The 14,409-nt window shown below is 48.6% G+C and overlaps 2 protein-coding genes across 7 annotated transcripts; one reads left to right on the top strand and one right to left on the bottom strand.

Annotated features, from left to right (window-relative positions):
* Nucleotides 1-1,965: 1,965 nt before the first annotated feature.
* LOC120949379 (paired box protein Pax-6) lies at nt 1,966-4,276 on the bottom strand. 2 transcript variants are annotated; one of them, XM_040366676.2, is made up of 5 exons: nt 3,703-4,276; nt 3,143-3,563; nt 2,850-3,066; nt 2,628-2,768; nt 1,966-2,540 (listed from the first exon to the last, which is right to left on the bottom strand). In XM_040366676.2, exons 1-5 carry the CDS (start codon nt 3,717-3,719, stop codon nt 2,359-2,361), a joined length of 978 nt encoding a protein of 325 aa, XP_040222610.1. In that variant the 5' UTR covers nt 3,720-4,276; the 3' UTR covers nt 1,966-2,358. The 2 variants fall into 2 exon arrangements, with proteins under 2 accessions (XP_040222610.1, XP_040222738.1); XM_040366804.2 differs by having other exon boundaries at nt 1,967-2,537; nt 3,703-4,269.
* A 3,431-nt stretch (nt 4,277-7,707) lies between these two features.
* On the top strand, nt 7,708-14,403 carry LOC120949663 (uncharacterized). Of its 5 annotated transcripts, none has more exons than XM_049610896.1 (5): nt 7,708-8,611; nt 10,454-11,092; nt 11,172-11,523; nt 11,635-11,731; nt 12,144-14,403. In XM_049610896.1, exons 2-5 carry the CDS (start codon nt 10,480-10,482, stop codon nt 14,058-14,060), a joined length of 2,979 nt encoding a protein of 992 aa, XP_049466853.1. In that variant the 5' UTR covers nt 7,708-8,611; nt 10,454-10,479; the 3' UTR covers nt 14,061-14,403. The 5 variants fall into 5 exon arrangements, with proteins under 5 accessions (XP_049466853.1, XP_049466852.1, XP_040223062.2 ...); XM_049610895.1 differs by having other exon boundaries at nt 7,708-9,180; XM_040367128.2 differs by having other exon boundaries at nt 7,708-9,180; nt 10,451-11,092.
* The last annotated feature ends 6 nt before the right edge of the window (nt 14,404-14,409 follow it).

Raw genomic sequence — 14,409 nt, 5'->3', positions numbered from 1 at the left:
GGGTAGACGGCGAGGGCAAAGATATTAATATAACTGAGAAACGGAAAACCCAACGGAAAAAACACAAAATCCCTTCGCGCGAGACCGCCGAGAGATTCGCCCGTTTGCGAAAATGTAGTGCAGTGCAGTGCGGTCTAGACTAATAAATCAACACGCCAGCGATTGCGGCGGCCGTGCTGCCGCTCGGGATTTGCTGGGTGGCCCACCCGAACCATGGGTGCAATTCTCGTCCGGCGGCCAGTTTTCGGGGCCGCCTCGCATCATGGGCGCGAAACGTGCACGTCGGTGGACAGGTTTCGACAAACTTGTTGGCTGCTTTGGGGCCGTCCAGTGGTGTGGCACTGGAGTGGGAAAAGAAATCTTTTATTTTACTATTTATTATTACTTTAGAGGATGGAAGTTTGGAGGTAATTGGATAAACCCGAAACTGTTCCAGAAACCTTGATATTCCGGCAAGCTTGTGCAGTCAAACTGCTAACAAAACACTACATTCAAGACATTAGTACATGGGCATAAATACAACCAAAACATTTCAAAATCATCTTCTAACCGGAAAACTGTGAAGATGATGTCTTTCAGACTTTTCTATCAAAACAGCACTACAATGTAGACCATAGTGCGGATGTTCGTCTTCTGTTCGGGTGGAGCAATAACAACTTCAAAAAGATTGTTACAACTTTCACTTCAAACCATCACCAACGCTTCTTTTGTGCCACCAATGATGCTAAAATGTTATAGATTAAAGAAGAAATTTTGGAGTACTATGTATAAGAGTAGAAGTTCCCGTTATATTATGTATAATCATACATAATCAATATCTTTAGCCGCTCGTATGTCAGGTGACAGTTTTGACAGCGTTGATGCAGGATCTGCATCCAGATTGTGCGGCTGGAAACGTTTATTTTCTTTTTTTTTTTTCACCTCATACCAAAAACTCTCTGCTCCTAACAAACAATAAGCTGGTTTGGTTTACCTCTAACCATGTTTGCTACTCATTTATCATGAATATCCCTTTTTGTTAGTATTTTACAGTAATTGTTTTTTTTTTTTGTTATGAAACAAAAAGATGTCTTCGTTGTCCTGAAACCTTACAGACTGGTGACCGCTTCTTTAGCCTTGGTTTGGGTGTTGAACATATCACCGCAAAGGTTGAGCTGCCTTATATAAGCATGCAAGACAAACAACTTATTCCATGCTACGGGAAGACGCGCTAAGTTGACATTGAACCCAGCTGTCTTTGTATGAGCCTTATGTGGCAGATCCAATATATCAAGGCTTTCTGACTTTCCAGAGCGCATTGACTGCATTGGTTCATGAGGACCACAAATACATGAGGATTTTACAAATTCTTTGGGGAGGTGGGTAGACTTGATTTCAAAAGTAGATGGACGCTCCAATCATCGAATGTCTATTCCTTTCTAATGTTACAGATCTTAATATTCATGAGGTTTGATAAGATGTGATACAACAAAGTCACAATCAGCATCACGACTGGTTGGATTTATCAATTCCTTGGATCCAGACACGGCTAACACTAACAGATGTAGCTGGGAAATAGTTTCTATCTTTTATCATTAAGAGTTAGACCATCTTAGTACCGTACAACACTCTTCTTCTCGCCCAACGTCTACTTTTCGGGGCGTAATGACCTATGATGTCATGCCGGGGTATACAGGCTGACTAGACATACAGTACAGTACATCAGTACCACGCAACCGGATAGTCATTCTTCACTACAGGTAAACGGCCCGGAAAGGAATAGCTTTCCTCCAACCTGTCAGTCGAGCCTATGAATCTCACACTGTCCAGTGGTCAAGTCTTGAGCTGAAGATACCCTGTCTATCTTCAGATACGATCTTCGTTATGTTCTCCTCGCAACAACTCAATCGAGATCTTGACATCAACCTAGTTTCAGACTTTAGTGGAATTTCAAATATGAAAGATTTTGAAACAATTTTGCAACATCAAAACGAAGTAATACTCTTGATTGGAAGGATTGTTTTTATTTCAACATTTGTCAATGAAATTTTAACTTTACCCGTAACAAGTTCTCAGATGAGGCGTAGTACATTAATGGTGCCCTTCTCGCCTTGATGGATCTTGATGCCCAGATGCTGAAAAATAATATTTATCTATTCAATTACCAGCTTTTGTAGTACCTCGCAGCTCTTTTGCAGATGAGACTTCGATGAGGTTTACCTCGCGACTTCGATTGATTCCGGGACCTTTCTTTTCCTTGTGGACGTATCGGGATGCTTCCCAGTTGCTGTAAACTGCCCATCTAACTTACCGAAACAGCCTCCAAATCGAAAGCTTTAATACCTGTTTCTTAACTCCCAACATTATCTGCTTTTGTCGCTATCGGTTTATCAATCGGTACTCAAACAAGAAAAGGATTGCCATATTACCTCTGTTACCTCTGAGCCACCGTGCAGCCGGGCACAGTAACATTACCTGTATGCGCGCTTCCGGCAGCTGGATCCGCTCCGACAGTCGCTCGCGGGCAAACACGTCCGGATAGTGGGTGCGCTCGAATTCTGCTTGAAATGCAGACGTAAAAACCAGAAAGAAACATGTCAGACAGGGTAGGGGAGGGAGGCGGCCGACACGGCGCGTGTTGTAGTTACCTCGTTCCAGGTTTTCGATCTGCTCGTTCGTGAACGAGGTGCGGTTGCGTTGCAGCTTGCGCTTCAGCTTCAGCCGCAGCTCGGAGTCTTCGTCGTCCTCGGACGAGTACTTGTCGCTCATCTCCTCCAGGCAGCAGTTCGCTGTAAGCACCGATCCGACAGAAGAAGAAAGGAAAAAGATCAGTGGACAACCGCTTGCCTACGCGGTCCAATCCGACCTACCCGGCTTCGTGGGCTGCTCGGTGGAGGTTTTCAGCGACAGATGCGGTATGGGATGGGAGGAGAAGTTGAACTGGCCGCTGCCAATGTTCTGGCACCAGGTCCAGTGGCCGCTGGTGTTGTTGAACAGCTTGATCTTCTCGTACACCGTCTCATTGCTCTGCGAGGACGTTTCCTTGTTGGAGGCCAGATTTCGCAGCACACGGTTAATGGACGACACCTAAAAGCCGGGAGGACAGACATTGGGTTTAGTACGGGGTGAACGGTCCTGGGTCCTGGGTCACTCGGCCACCCACACTCGGTATGTTGTCGTTGTTGCACGTGCCCTCGGACAGCAGACGGTCCCGTATCTCCCAGGCGAAGATGCTCGGACACTCCGCCTTGTACTCGGCAATCTTCGAAACGACCGCGGCCGTCGCGACCCGCGGCTTGCTGCCCCCGATGGCGCGCGGTTTGATCGAGCCGGTCTCGTAGTACCGGCCCAGTATCTTGCTGACGCACCCGTTCGACACCTGCAGGATGCGGGAGATGTCGCAGGGCCGGGCGCCCGAGTGGGCCAGCTCGACAATCTTCTGGCGGGTCGAGTCGGGCAGCGGGCGCCCATTCACGTACACACCGCCGAGCTGGTTGATGCCGCTGTGGCCGGACGAGTTGCAGCCGAAGATCGAGTTGACGCTCTGTATGTTGCTCTGGATTTGCATCGTTGCAAACGGAACACTGATGGATCGGTAGGCGGATGTCGGTGTTGCCGGGTGCCGTGGCGTTGCGTTGCGGGAAAGAGAGGAAGGCAAACAGTGCACGGTTTAATTATTTACTCCGCCATTGCGACTCGGGCTGGGCTTTTGAAGTTGCTGACCAATTGAAACAGTCCATCACAGTCACGGGCTAACGTCTGTGCGCCGACATTTCGTTTTACCTGCCGATATACACGACGCTTTTCGTTTGGCTTTCTGGCTCTTTTCTTTCTTTTTTTTTTTCTTTTTGTTTTGCTAGAGTGTCTGTGTGTGTAATGTAAGGGGGGAAAAGAAGGATTTTGCCTACTTCCAGGCGTTCTGCTCCAATTGACCAGCCAGTCAGCCAGCCAGCCAGCCAAGCGTTCGCTCGAGCTGAAGCTGGCCGGCCGTGCGCATGCGCCTCTCTCCCTTCCCCCCCCCACCCCCTCTTCCTTTCCTGTCCCTTCGCAGTGTTCTGGTGCAATAAAATCCCCCGCGAAAAAAAAACGCTTCGTGCTTATAAAACCTTTACACCTTCGTCAAAGTTTGTAATAGCCGTTACGAGGCCTCGCCAGCTCCATGCTCGATTCTGAAATGCTTTCCCTTCCAAAACATCAAAATGCAAAACAAACAACAAAACCCAGACCTGTTTGCTGCTGCTTAACTGCACGAAACAAACCAAGCGAACGTTGTTTTTTTGGTTTTTGTCGCAGCGTCATTTCTATTTTCGACCCGCGCGATGGAATTGCCGCCCAGCGCGTCTGTTTTCTTTGTGCGTTCTATTTCGGGGTGCGCTACATCCCGTGCGGGGTGGTCCCGAGGGATGGGGGGAGGGAGGGGTGGTTTCGTTAGGTCGCGGCTTTATAGCACCCCCAGCGCCATCTACATCCAAACAGGTGTGCATGCAGCGTAAACGCTGCACAGGTTATGTGAAGCACCCTTTGCCCTTCTGTCACTTGGTCGTGGAAATTATAGGGCGATTTGTTGCGAAGCCCCCGCTCGAGATGAATCTGTTGTCAATTTCGCTTCATTGTAACAACAGCTTTTCGCTTTTGCTCTATAATTTGTCTAACCATTTGACTCTATTCCTAATAGCCGGCTATTCCAGCAGCCAAAACGAATTGGATTCTTTTTCTTAATATTTTTGGATTCCAATTGGATTTAAATCACGATTGACACTGTGCAAGGAATTCTTCTTTTAATTTTTTTTTTAATTTCCACTGTAAAGTGGTAAAATTGTAAAGAATAAATTATACAAAAAATAACTTTATATTAAGACACCAGCGTGAATTTACCAGCCCATTTTTATGTTTGATAAATTGACAAAATGCAAACGTTGCTTCAGTTTGAATAAAAACCGTTACAGAAGACCCGTCGCTAAAGCAATCACTGCCGTTGCACAACAATGCACAAACTATTTTTAAATAATTTTCCACAAAAAGGTAATTGGTCTTATTTGTGAATTTTTGTATGCATGAACTGATCATGGCAAATCTGCTAATTGTGTAAATAATTGGATTTTTCAATTGGAATTTCTTTGTAATGTTTAATTCGTATAACAAGATTAGAACAATTCACGTTCGGAGAGTTTTTTTTTCTGGAACGACGGCTTGTTTGTGACGGTTTTTATAGCAAAAAAAAAGATCTCTTTCGATTAAGTTACAAAAAATAAAATTGTGAAAATTCATAGTACATTTTGTCATCATTTTTTAGAATTTACTTTTTACAGGAAACGAATGATGTCGAGCCAATTGGACGGTCAATACAGGTGGATCCCAAGATACGCGGTAGTTCTTAAACGTAATTTCGGATATACGCAGTTTTCTACATTTCACAGTTCCTGGAGCAAATTAAACTGGTTTGACACATGATTATCAACTGCAAAATAAATTCACTTTTGTCGATGGAGTCTTTAACCCTGTCACTGGCAACCAAAAATACATCATATTCCAGGCAACCGGGCTACCCGGGTAGCCAGCGACTTTGGAGGCTTATAAAAATAAAATAAAAATAAAATAAAATAAAATAAAGTTGACAGGATTTTTTTGAAAATAATTACAAAATATGAAAAATATTTTTTTCAGTACTTTAAAAAAATTTCACAGCAAAATGGCTCCAAAAGCTTTGAGAACTGTATGTTACACGTATTGTGTAAATTTTTCAGATTTTTTCTATGGGCGATAAAAAAGATAAAGGAGTTTTGATTTGAATAAAAACCGTTACACTCCAGTGGGCGTAATAATTTTATAAAATGCACATCTGCGACAAATGCAAAAACTTGATAAAATGGTCGCTATTGGTAAGTTATGTTGATTATATATTGTGAAGACACTGAAATAAAACTATTAGTGTGAAGTTTATTTGATGTTGGTGTCTTTCTACCAGCAAGGATCATAATGTAACGGTTTTTATTCAAATCAAAACTCCTTTATCTTTTTTATGGCTCATAGAAAAATTCTGAAAAATGTATACAATACGTGTAACATACAGTTCTCAAAGCTTTTGGAGCCATTTTGCTGTGAAAATTTTGTAAAGTACTGAAAAAAATATTTTTCACATTTTGTAATTATTTTCAAAAAAATCCTGTCAACTTTGAAAAGCTATAACTAAAAACCGGTAGCGAGTTGAACCAATCTATGCACAGTTATGGAAACTGCATTAGTTTGTTTAATTTTCATCAGAATATTGCATCAATATTGGATTACGCATTCAAAAGTTATAAGCTTCCAAAGTTGCTGGCTACCCGTGCAGCCCGGTTGCCTGGAATAGGGGTAATGAAAAATTTAATTCTAAAAAACAGGTTAATTATACTCAAAAAATTCTACGAAAAATTCCAGTAAAAGATGGCTGTGGATTACACACATATTCCAAATTTCAAGTCAATCGGATTCCTAGAATCAGAGAAATGAGCAATCAAAATCGATTTGGCTACCCGGGTAGCCGGTTGCCTGGAATAGGGTTAAAGCAGTTATAACATTGTGGCTAAAATGCACCACGTGAAGCAAAATTACAGGCAAAAGCGTTGTTTATTTGGTTGAAAACTGCGGCTTCTTCTCGGTCCTCATTAATAGCATATCTTGGAGACGTCCTGTAGCTATGAAAATTAGAAGAGTTCGTTTATTTTTTCACCAGAACGTTGCCTTTATATTAGACAATCCGGGAAAAGTAAGGCTCAGCCCTCTACGTTACATGGGAGAAGCGTTACATCCCTTAAAATATTCCCAAGCAACATTTTTATTACAGTTTTGTCATCCAGGCGACCGACCAGTGTACATTATTTGAATAAAAAATATTTTAAATTGAGATAAAAAAAAAGTTAATTGCTGTAAGATGAACCGATTACAAGGAAATTTAATTTTTATATAACAATTAAATAACAGGTTTAATATTTTTTATTGTTGCATTATGATTAATGAAAAAAAATCTGAAAGAAGGAAGCTCATGAACACCCCAAAAGCTTTCAATTGGAGTAACATTTTCTATGATTAGAAAACATAGAATATTAAAATATTTTTAATTAAATTATATATATGAAATATAACTATTACCTTTTCAATCTATGTTTCTGGCCATTTTGAATAAAAATTACTTTAGATGCAAGGGCTCTTTTTAAAATGAGGTTAATGACGTTAATAAAAACTTGTAAGTATTTCATTATACTACTTTATCAATAACTGGGTAAATAAATAAATAATAATTTTTTTTATTATTTACATCTTTTATTTATAAGATTGTTAAAATTATAATTCTTGAAGTTGTGACAACTTTTCTAATTATCAACAAAGCTTTTCTAATTATCATATAAAAGAAAACAATATTAAGCCATAATAATCTATTAATTTGCTCATCCACGGCGGTTAAAACAAACGTTCAAAAATGTTGCTTGGGTTTGTGATTAACAGGCGTTACGCGTAACGCTAGAGTAACGTAGAGGGCTGAGCCTTACTTTTACCGACAATCCATGCAAAAATTGATGCCATCCTTTAGTTTATTGTTTTTTTTTCTCTCTTCTCCGCAGCACTCTGCCCAAAAAGTAATGAAAAGATTAAAATTAATAAATCGCACACAGGCAGCAGCATTGCCCTAATGTCCGGGCCGCGTTCCGGTCAACACCTCGACCCGGCACCGTACCCCCGAAGCGTCGCTGGGCATGCGCGCCTGTATGCGTGTGCAGCATCCGACGGGGCGGACCGCGATCCGTCCCTTTCACTGTTTGTCGGTGGTGGTGCTATTGCGCGTGTGGCAGCGAAAACCCTCTCAGCATCCCGACAGACAGACGGAGGAAGCAGAAACCTGCTGAGCAGCACAGTGAAGACAGCAGCAGCAGCAGCAGCAGCATCGGAGCGAAAAAAGAAAGAAAGCAGAAAAGGGCATTTCGTGACTATTGTGTTGCGTTTTGTTTGTCAAACGAACGACAACAACGGCTACACACGCACAGCAGCAGTGGGCAGCCTGGGCAGTGTTTCGCGTGTGTCGCGTGGCGATTTCGGGCAGTGGGCAGTGCGTTTGCGTTTTCGTGCGTGTTTTCGATCCGCGCCCCGTTAGTGCAAAAAAAAAAAAAGATTTACACAAAAGAAGACGCGCTCTCTCGCTCTCTCTCTCTCTCTCTCGTGTGCGCGCGCTTGTTCCCGTTCCCTCCCTGCCTTTCGTAATACGATTGATCTCGGGCGCGACCACACACACACACACACACACACGGCGAAGTGTGTGGGTTGAAAGGGTGGAAGTAGCGGAAGAAGCAAGAAGAGCAGCTCTTATTCAGGCCCACCTCCGTCGGCGCGGGGCAAAAAAGGTTTTTCTTCCTTCAGCCACACACAACGACGCGGGAGGAGGACGACGACCAGGACCACCCACCCACCCAACCAGCCAGCCTCTTTTGTGTGATCACCCCCCACCCCCTCTCGAAGTGCGCGCGTACCTCGCAACAATTACACACACGATCGGATTCTTGTGTTCTCTCTTCCCTGCCACCCGTTCGCGCGAGTGAAACATTTCTCCAACCACCACCACCCCCCCCCCCCCCCAGCAACCACCAAAACCACACAAACACAGGTGCTTTGTTTTGTTTCTTCTCCCCGTTATTCCCCCTCTCTCTCTCTCTCATCTTCACACCCACACCGCAATCTCTCTCCTTCGCACTCGCTTGTACTCCACGCTCTCTCTCTCTCTCTCTCTCTCTTCCATCCCCACGAGATGCGCAGCATCCCCCATCCTTTCGCGTCCATTTTTCTTTTCCCTTCCCCCCCACCCCCCTCACAAGATACACCTTTTTTCACCTTCCCGCCTTTCTCGTCTCCCACATGCACAAACTCCATTTTTTTCCCCTTTCTAAACCTCGATGCTACAAAAACCAAATTTTCCGGCGTTTCGATCCGAGCCCTGAGCTGGAGGATGGGGCAAAGCGTTCCCAACACCGAGCCCCTTCCCCCGCTTGACCGGCGGTAGGCAGCTGCGACTCGGTGGCAGGCTTATTTTGTTCAACTATTGCAAGCGCGTGTGTGGCCGCGCGTCGGCTGTTTGTGTTGTTGTTCCAAGTGCCGCGGCGAAATGCGGATCCGCAGTAGGCGGTCAGTTCGGTGCAAGCAGTTCGGTGCAAGTGTGCAAACAGTGATGTGCCAGTGGTGAGTGAATTGTGTGGGGAAAGCGGGGGGGGTGGGGAGGGGGGAGGGGAAGGGCATTTTCCGGTTTAGGCGGGTGTGGGTGGGGGGGGGGGGGGAGGTAGCTATTTTCTCAAAGTGAATGGTGCGTGTGGGCTAGTTGGGATGCAAGGCGACCGGATGCAAGTGCCGCGATGTGCGTGACGATGCAAGGGAAGAAGAAGTGGAGGAAGAAGAGGAATACAAAGATGCAATACAACGTTGAGTCACTCAACACTGAAACGCAAACCCCACTCTGTGTTAGTTTTGAATTAAAAGCAAGTGATACATCAATCTCTATCTCTCTCTCTCTCTCTCACTCTCACACTTTGGCGTCAAACGGCAAATGGCTCGATGCGTGCGAATGCTATCAATCTCTCGTCCAGTTTGTTTTGCTATCATTGTACGGCTATATTGTAATTTTCATTAGCGCTATATTTACTAACATCCGAAAACAATTGCTCAATGTCTTTGAATGCTACTTTTTTTGTTGTTGTTGTTGTTGTGTGTGCTAAATGTGTCTTGTTCGCAGAGCAAGGGCACCCACCCTTTTGGTACATTTGTTCTTCCGCGTGGGTGGAACAAGCTGCGCAAATAATCAATACTTTCTCTCTCTCTCTCGCTTTCTCTCTCTCTATATGTATTTATCTATCTCTGGCTCTCTTTCTATTTCACACCCACAAACAAACTCGTTCAACATGCGCTGTGTACAGTATGTGAACGGGTTTCGTTGTGTTGGTGCGTTGTATTGATTTTTTTTTGTTTGTTTGTTCATATCTTTTTGTTTGCCATTATGTCGGATCTTAATGTGCTCGGAAAGAAATTGTTCTTATGATTTGCGGACACTAAATTCTGAATGCTCTTCCGGGTGTTGGATGCGAAAGCGATGTCTTTTTACGAAACCAACTATGTGTAACACATTTCTTAGGCTCATTGTTCCCCGGTTGAACGTCCTCCGCGTCCATTTCCAACGGCAGTGATATCTAATAAAACAACAAAGCAAAAGAAAAAAAAAAAAAACGGCATGTGATACTATCAATCTTCTGCGACTAATCAGTAGCGTTAAGCTCGAACTTATCCATATCAGACTCACACAGACCTACCCACCATGGGTCGGTATACCGTGGGCAATAGCGAACAGCGAACCATTACCTTACACACACACACACACCTTGTCTACTTTTTGCGCGCACCGCATCATCCAACCCGTGCCACACTGGATGCCACCCACGGACGACCACGGCGACCACTGCAGTAGCCCGTCCGCACGGTCCGCGGGTTCCGATGTCGTCCAAACGGAAATCGCCCCCGAACAAGCTGTCGAATGCGGTGACGATCGAGAAGAACAACTTCAAGAAGATCTCGCTGAAGAATGAGGAGTTCCTGAAGTCGTCCCCGGTGAAGGAGCTGAACTGCACGTTCGACGCGAACTTCCTCGCGATGCAGAAGATGAGCGCCGATCCGAAGTATCTCAAGCACGACGATCTGCTCGGCCCGCGGCCCGACGAGCATCTGCTGCCGATCGAGCACGACTTCCACTACAACCTGCCGTTCCTGAACGTGGCGAGCTACATCCTGAAGGGTTCGGATCCGGCGCTCAACAAGACGGACAACTTCCAGCTCACGATGAACCTGGACGGCTTGAACATCTCGAACAGTGGGAATCACCATCACCACCACCATAACCACCACCACCATCACCACCAGCGTCAGGAGGCGACACCACCGTCCCCGGTGTCGCCGTCGTCGGTCGCGGCGGTGGCTGGCGCGGCACCGGCACCCGCCCCGAAGCTGCCCCCGGGCGTCCCCAGTGCGCCGCGCAAGATCAACAACATGATCCTGAACCACCTGAAGTCGATCGTCGACAACTTTGACAGCTTGAACAACAACGTTAATGGTAAAGGTTTTTTTTTTTGAGGGGGGGGGGATTTTTGGGTGTCCGTGACCCTAACTTGTGACGCTCGGCCCAATTCCAGACAAGAACAACTACGGTGGTGCATCGAACTGTCAGGGCGAGGACTTGCCGGCACACATGTCACCGCCGGTCGAGCAGCCGGCAGTGCCGCAGCTGAACAACCAGTACGCGGAGAAGAACAATCTGGAGTCGTTCCGGTCGCGGCTGGACGAGCGCATCACCAATCTGCAGCTCAGCATGAGCGAGATCTACCTGATGCGGCTGAACCTGAGCCTGCTCGACTTCCCGAACGAGATACCGAGCACGCTGCTGCACAATCACAGCCAGCCGCACCACGGGACTGCGGAGGAGCCGTCGCCGAACCGGAACTGCAGCTCCCAGAACACGCAGAACAACATCAAGCTTATCAAAAGGTTACGTTTTGGAGTAACATGTGGCACCATTCTAGGCATTGTGCTAACAGAGGCTTCCCTGGGTTTGTTTGTTTCTTTCCATACGACTCCCCGCACCCTCAAAAAAAACAGAAGCTTCAAGGAGTCGCTCTACGAGAAGGAGAAGAACATCAACCGACTGATCATGTACTTCACGATATGGCGCGAGATGCTGCTGAAGGCAGAATTTGTAAGCTACCTTATACTCGCTACTAGCTTCGGCCCTAACGGGGTCGACTAACCTGTTTGGTGAACAGTGAAACTAACCTCACACAAGTGATACTATCTTGCCCTAGCTCTAGCGTCGTCTGCTCTAACCGAATGCTTTTTTTCTCTCTCCATATTCCGGCATTTTATCTCACTGACGAATGGCCTGCGAGTCCTCTATGTATTCCGCGATGCTCGAATGTACTAACTCCGCATATGTCTCTCACACACACTCTCGCGTGAGGGTTACTAATATCATTCCGTGCTCTATTTCAATAACTATTTCCATTTCTCGCCCTCCTCCATGGAACTTGGCTACTCCACACAATCCCCCCGCCCCCCCTACTTCTCCTTGCTCCCCCCATCCTCTTTCTTTTGACAACTTTCTTCCGCAGGGCGAGAACCGCCGCTACAAGCAGAACAACAATTCCAAGAGCAACCTCGAGCAATCGCTGCTGAGCGGCGGAAGCGGGACAGCTGCCGGCAGCAGCAGCACCTCCTCGTCCGGCCTGCCCTGCGAGCCGCCGGCCCGGCTCGTCCCGGGCGGCAACGGGATGTCGCCGGCGGCGTCCTCCACCGCCTCCCTGCCCCCCGCGACGCCCACGGCAGCGAGCGGGCTTGGGTCGCCGAACCGCAGCACCTCGGCCGGCGGCACCAGCACCACCGTGATCGACTGTGATATAGCCGGGCCGGGCGAGCTGGCGACCGAGCCGGACAACTGCATACGCCGGTACCAGAACGTGTTCCAGTCGATCGCCTGCAAGATGTCGGGCGGGGTCGAGCTGGGCGGCGGCGGCGGCGGACAGCTTGTCGGGCAGCATGCGGGCGCCGGCGTCTACCAGCCGGCGGGCGGCAGCAGCAGTGGCGGTGCTGGCGCTCCGGGCAGCAGCGGAGGAGGGGGTGGCAATATGAGGCGCAATCCACGCAAGCGGCCGCACCTGATGCCGCCGGAGGCCGACCCGGAGCAGATGATGCTGTCGAAGCAACCGATGCTGGCGGGGCCGCCGCTGAACTGCACCGGCACGGCGGGCGGGCCGGCCCTCACCCTGTACGACGAGTACGAGAAGGCGAAGGAGGAGGAAAACCAAAGATACGCGAAGGAGCCGGACGCACCGATCAATCTGTCCAAGCGGAAACCGTCGAGGGACAGTCCGCTTGCGCCCGGCGCGCTGGAGCTGAGCAACGGGACGAAGCTCCCCGGGATGCTTCCCGGGAGTAGTGGAGGTGGTGGTGGTGGTGGTGGTGGCGGAGGTGGCGGAGGTCCATTTGGACCGGCCGGGTTGTTTGCGGGCTGCGATACGGACGAGCTGAACCACCGGCTGGAGCTGATGTCGGACAAGGTCGGGCTGCTGCCACCGACGGCCGTTGCGCTGCTGGAGAAGGAGTCGGACAAGTACTTCCTCAAGTCGAAGCGCGACCGGCTCGAGCTCGACCCGAACCACCTGTTCGACTATACCGGCCCCAGCCCGGACGGGCTGCACAAGCACGCCAAGCTGAACCTGTACCACCAGTCGCCGAGCCCGCACCATGGCAGCCCGGACGACAGCAAGCAGGGCGGGGGGCTCGGGGGGCTCGGCGAGTCGCCGTACCCGCTGGCGCAGCAGTTCTTCATCAAGGCGGCCGACGGTGGACCGGGCGGGCCGGGACTGTCACCGTTCAACAGCAACGCGATGCTCGACAACATGAACCGCCATCTGATCCAGCGCCAGCAAACGATGGCCGCCGTTAGTGGGGGAGCTGCCGGCGGCGGCGGCGGTGGTGGCGGTGGAGGTGGTGGCGGTGCCGGTGGTGGTGGTGGTGGCGGCGGCGGAGGCGGTAGTGGCAAGAAGGACAAGGGCCTGTCGCTCGGCGGCCTGGATCTCGGACCGGACCTCGGCACCGGCCGGAGCCGCTCGTCCAGCACGGAGAAGAACCACATCAAGCGGCCGATGAACGCGTTCATGGTGTGGGCGAAGGACGAGCGGCGCAAGATACTGAAGGCCTGCCCGGACATGCACAACTCCAACATCTCCAAGATACTGGGCGCCCGGTGGAAGGCGATGACGAACCTGGAGAAGCAGCCGTACTACGAGGAGCAGGCGAAGCTGTCCAAGCAGCACATGGAGAAGCATCCGGACTACCGGTACCGGCCCCGGCCCAAGCGCACCTGCATCATCGACGGCAAGAAGATGCGCATCTCCGAGTACAAGTGTCTGATGAAGAACCGGCGCCAGGAGATACGGCAGTTCTGGACGCGCGACTACGACAGCGGCACCGACCAGAAGTGTCCGATGAAGGACGCTGGCAAGGTGATCAAGAATGAGGCCATGTAAATTCCAAACCCCCTTTTGTGCGGGGAGGGTGGAAGGGAGGGAGCGGGAAGGAGGGGGGGGGGGTCGTATACCAACAGCTCCTATACGCTGGACCGGTCATCAACGTCTTGCTCTTCCGGCTTACCCTTTTTTTCGAAACACACGTACACAAAGAATCGCCACCAGCTCCTACCGCTCCTCTCCCTCCATATTTAATACATACTTACTTTAACCTTGGCACCGTGTAATCTCTGTATTCCGAGTGTAGATGTTAATGCTTCCAAGGTTCCACGCAAGGTGACGAACAGAAAGCAGAAATAAACAAAAATCAAAAATGCGTCATCGCATTCAATCAAAAATAAAACATGGA

This window comes from Anopheles coluzzii, chromosome X, assembly GCF_943734685.1.
Source record: "Anopheles coluzzii chromosome X, AcolN3, whole genome shotgun sequence".
Taxonomy (NCBI): Eukaryota; Metazoa; Arthropoda; class Insecta; order Diptera; family Culicidae; genus Anopheles; species Anopheles coluzzii.
The sequence above is the reverse complement of the archived record's forward strand: the minus strand, read 5'-3'. Positions and strand labels throughout refer to the sequence as shown.

Excerpts from the sequence above, each read along its gene's own strand:
- LOC120949663 (XM_049610896.1), top strand. The coding sequence starts at position 10,480 with ATGTCGTCCAAACGGAAATCGCCCCCGAACAAGCTGTCGAATGCGGTG. Across the intron at positions 11,524-11,634 it reads AACATCAAGCTTATCAAAAG|AAGCTTCAAGGAGTCGCTCT; the intron begins GTTACGTTTTGG and ends CAAAAAAAACAG. Across the intron at positions 11,732-12,143 it reads TGCTGCTGAAGGCAGAATTT|GGCGAGAACCGCCGCTACAA; the intron begins GTAAGCTACCTT and ends TTTCTTCCGCAG.
- LOC120949379 (XM_040366676.2), bottom strand. Across the intron at positions 3,067-3,142 it reads ACAACGACAACATACCGAGT|GTGTCGTCCATTAACCGTGT; the intron begins GTGGGTGGCCGA and ends CCCGGCTTTTAG. Across the intron at positions 2,769-2,849 it reads CGAGCAGCCCACGAAGCCGG|CGAACTGCTGCCTGGAGGAG; the intron begins GTAGGTCGGATT and ends CGGTGCTTACAG.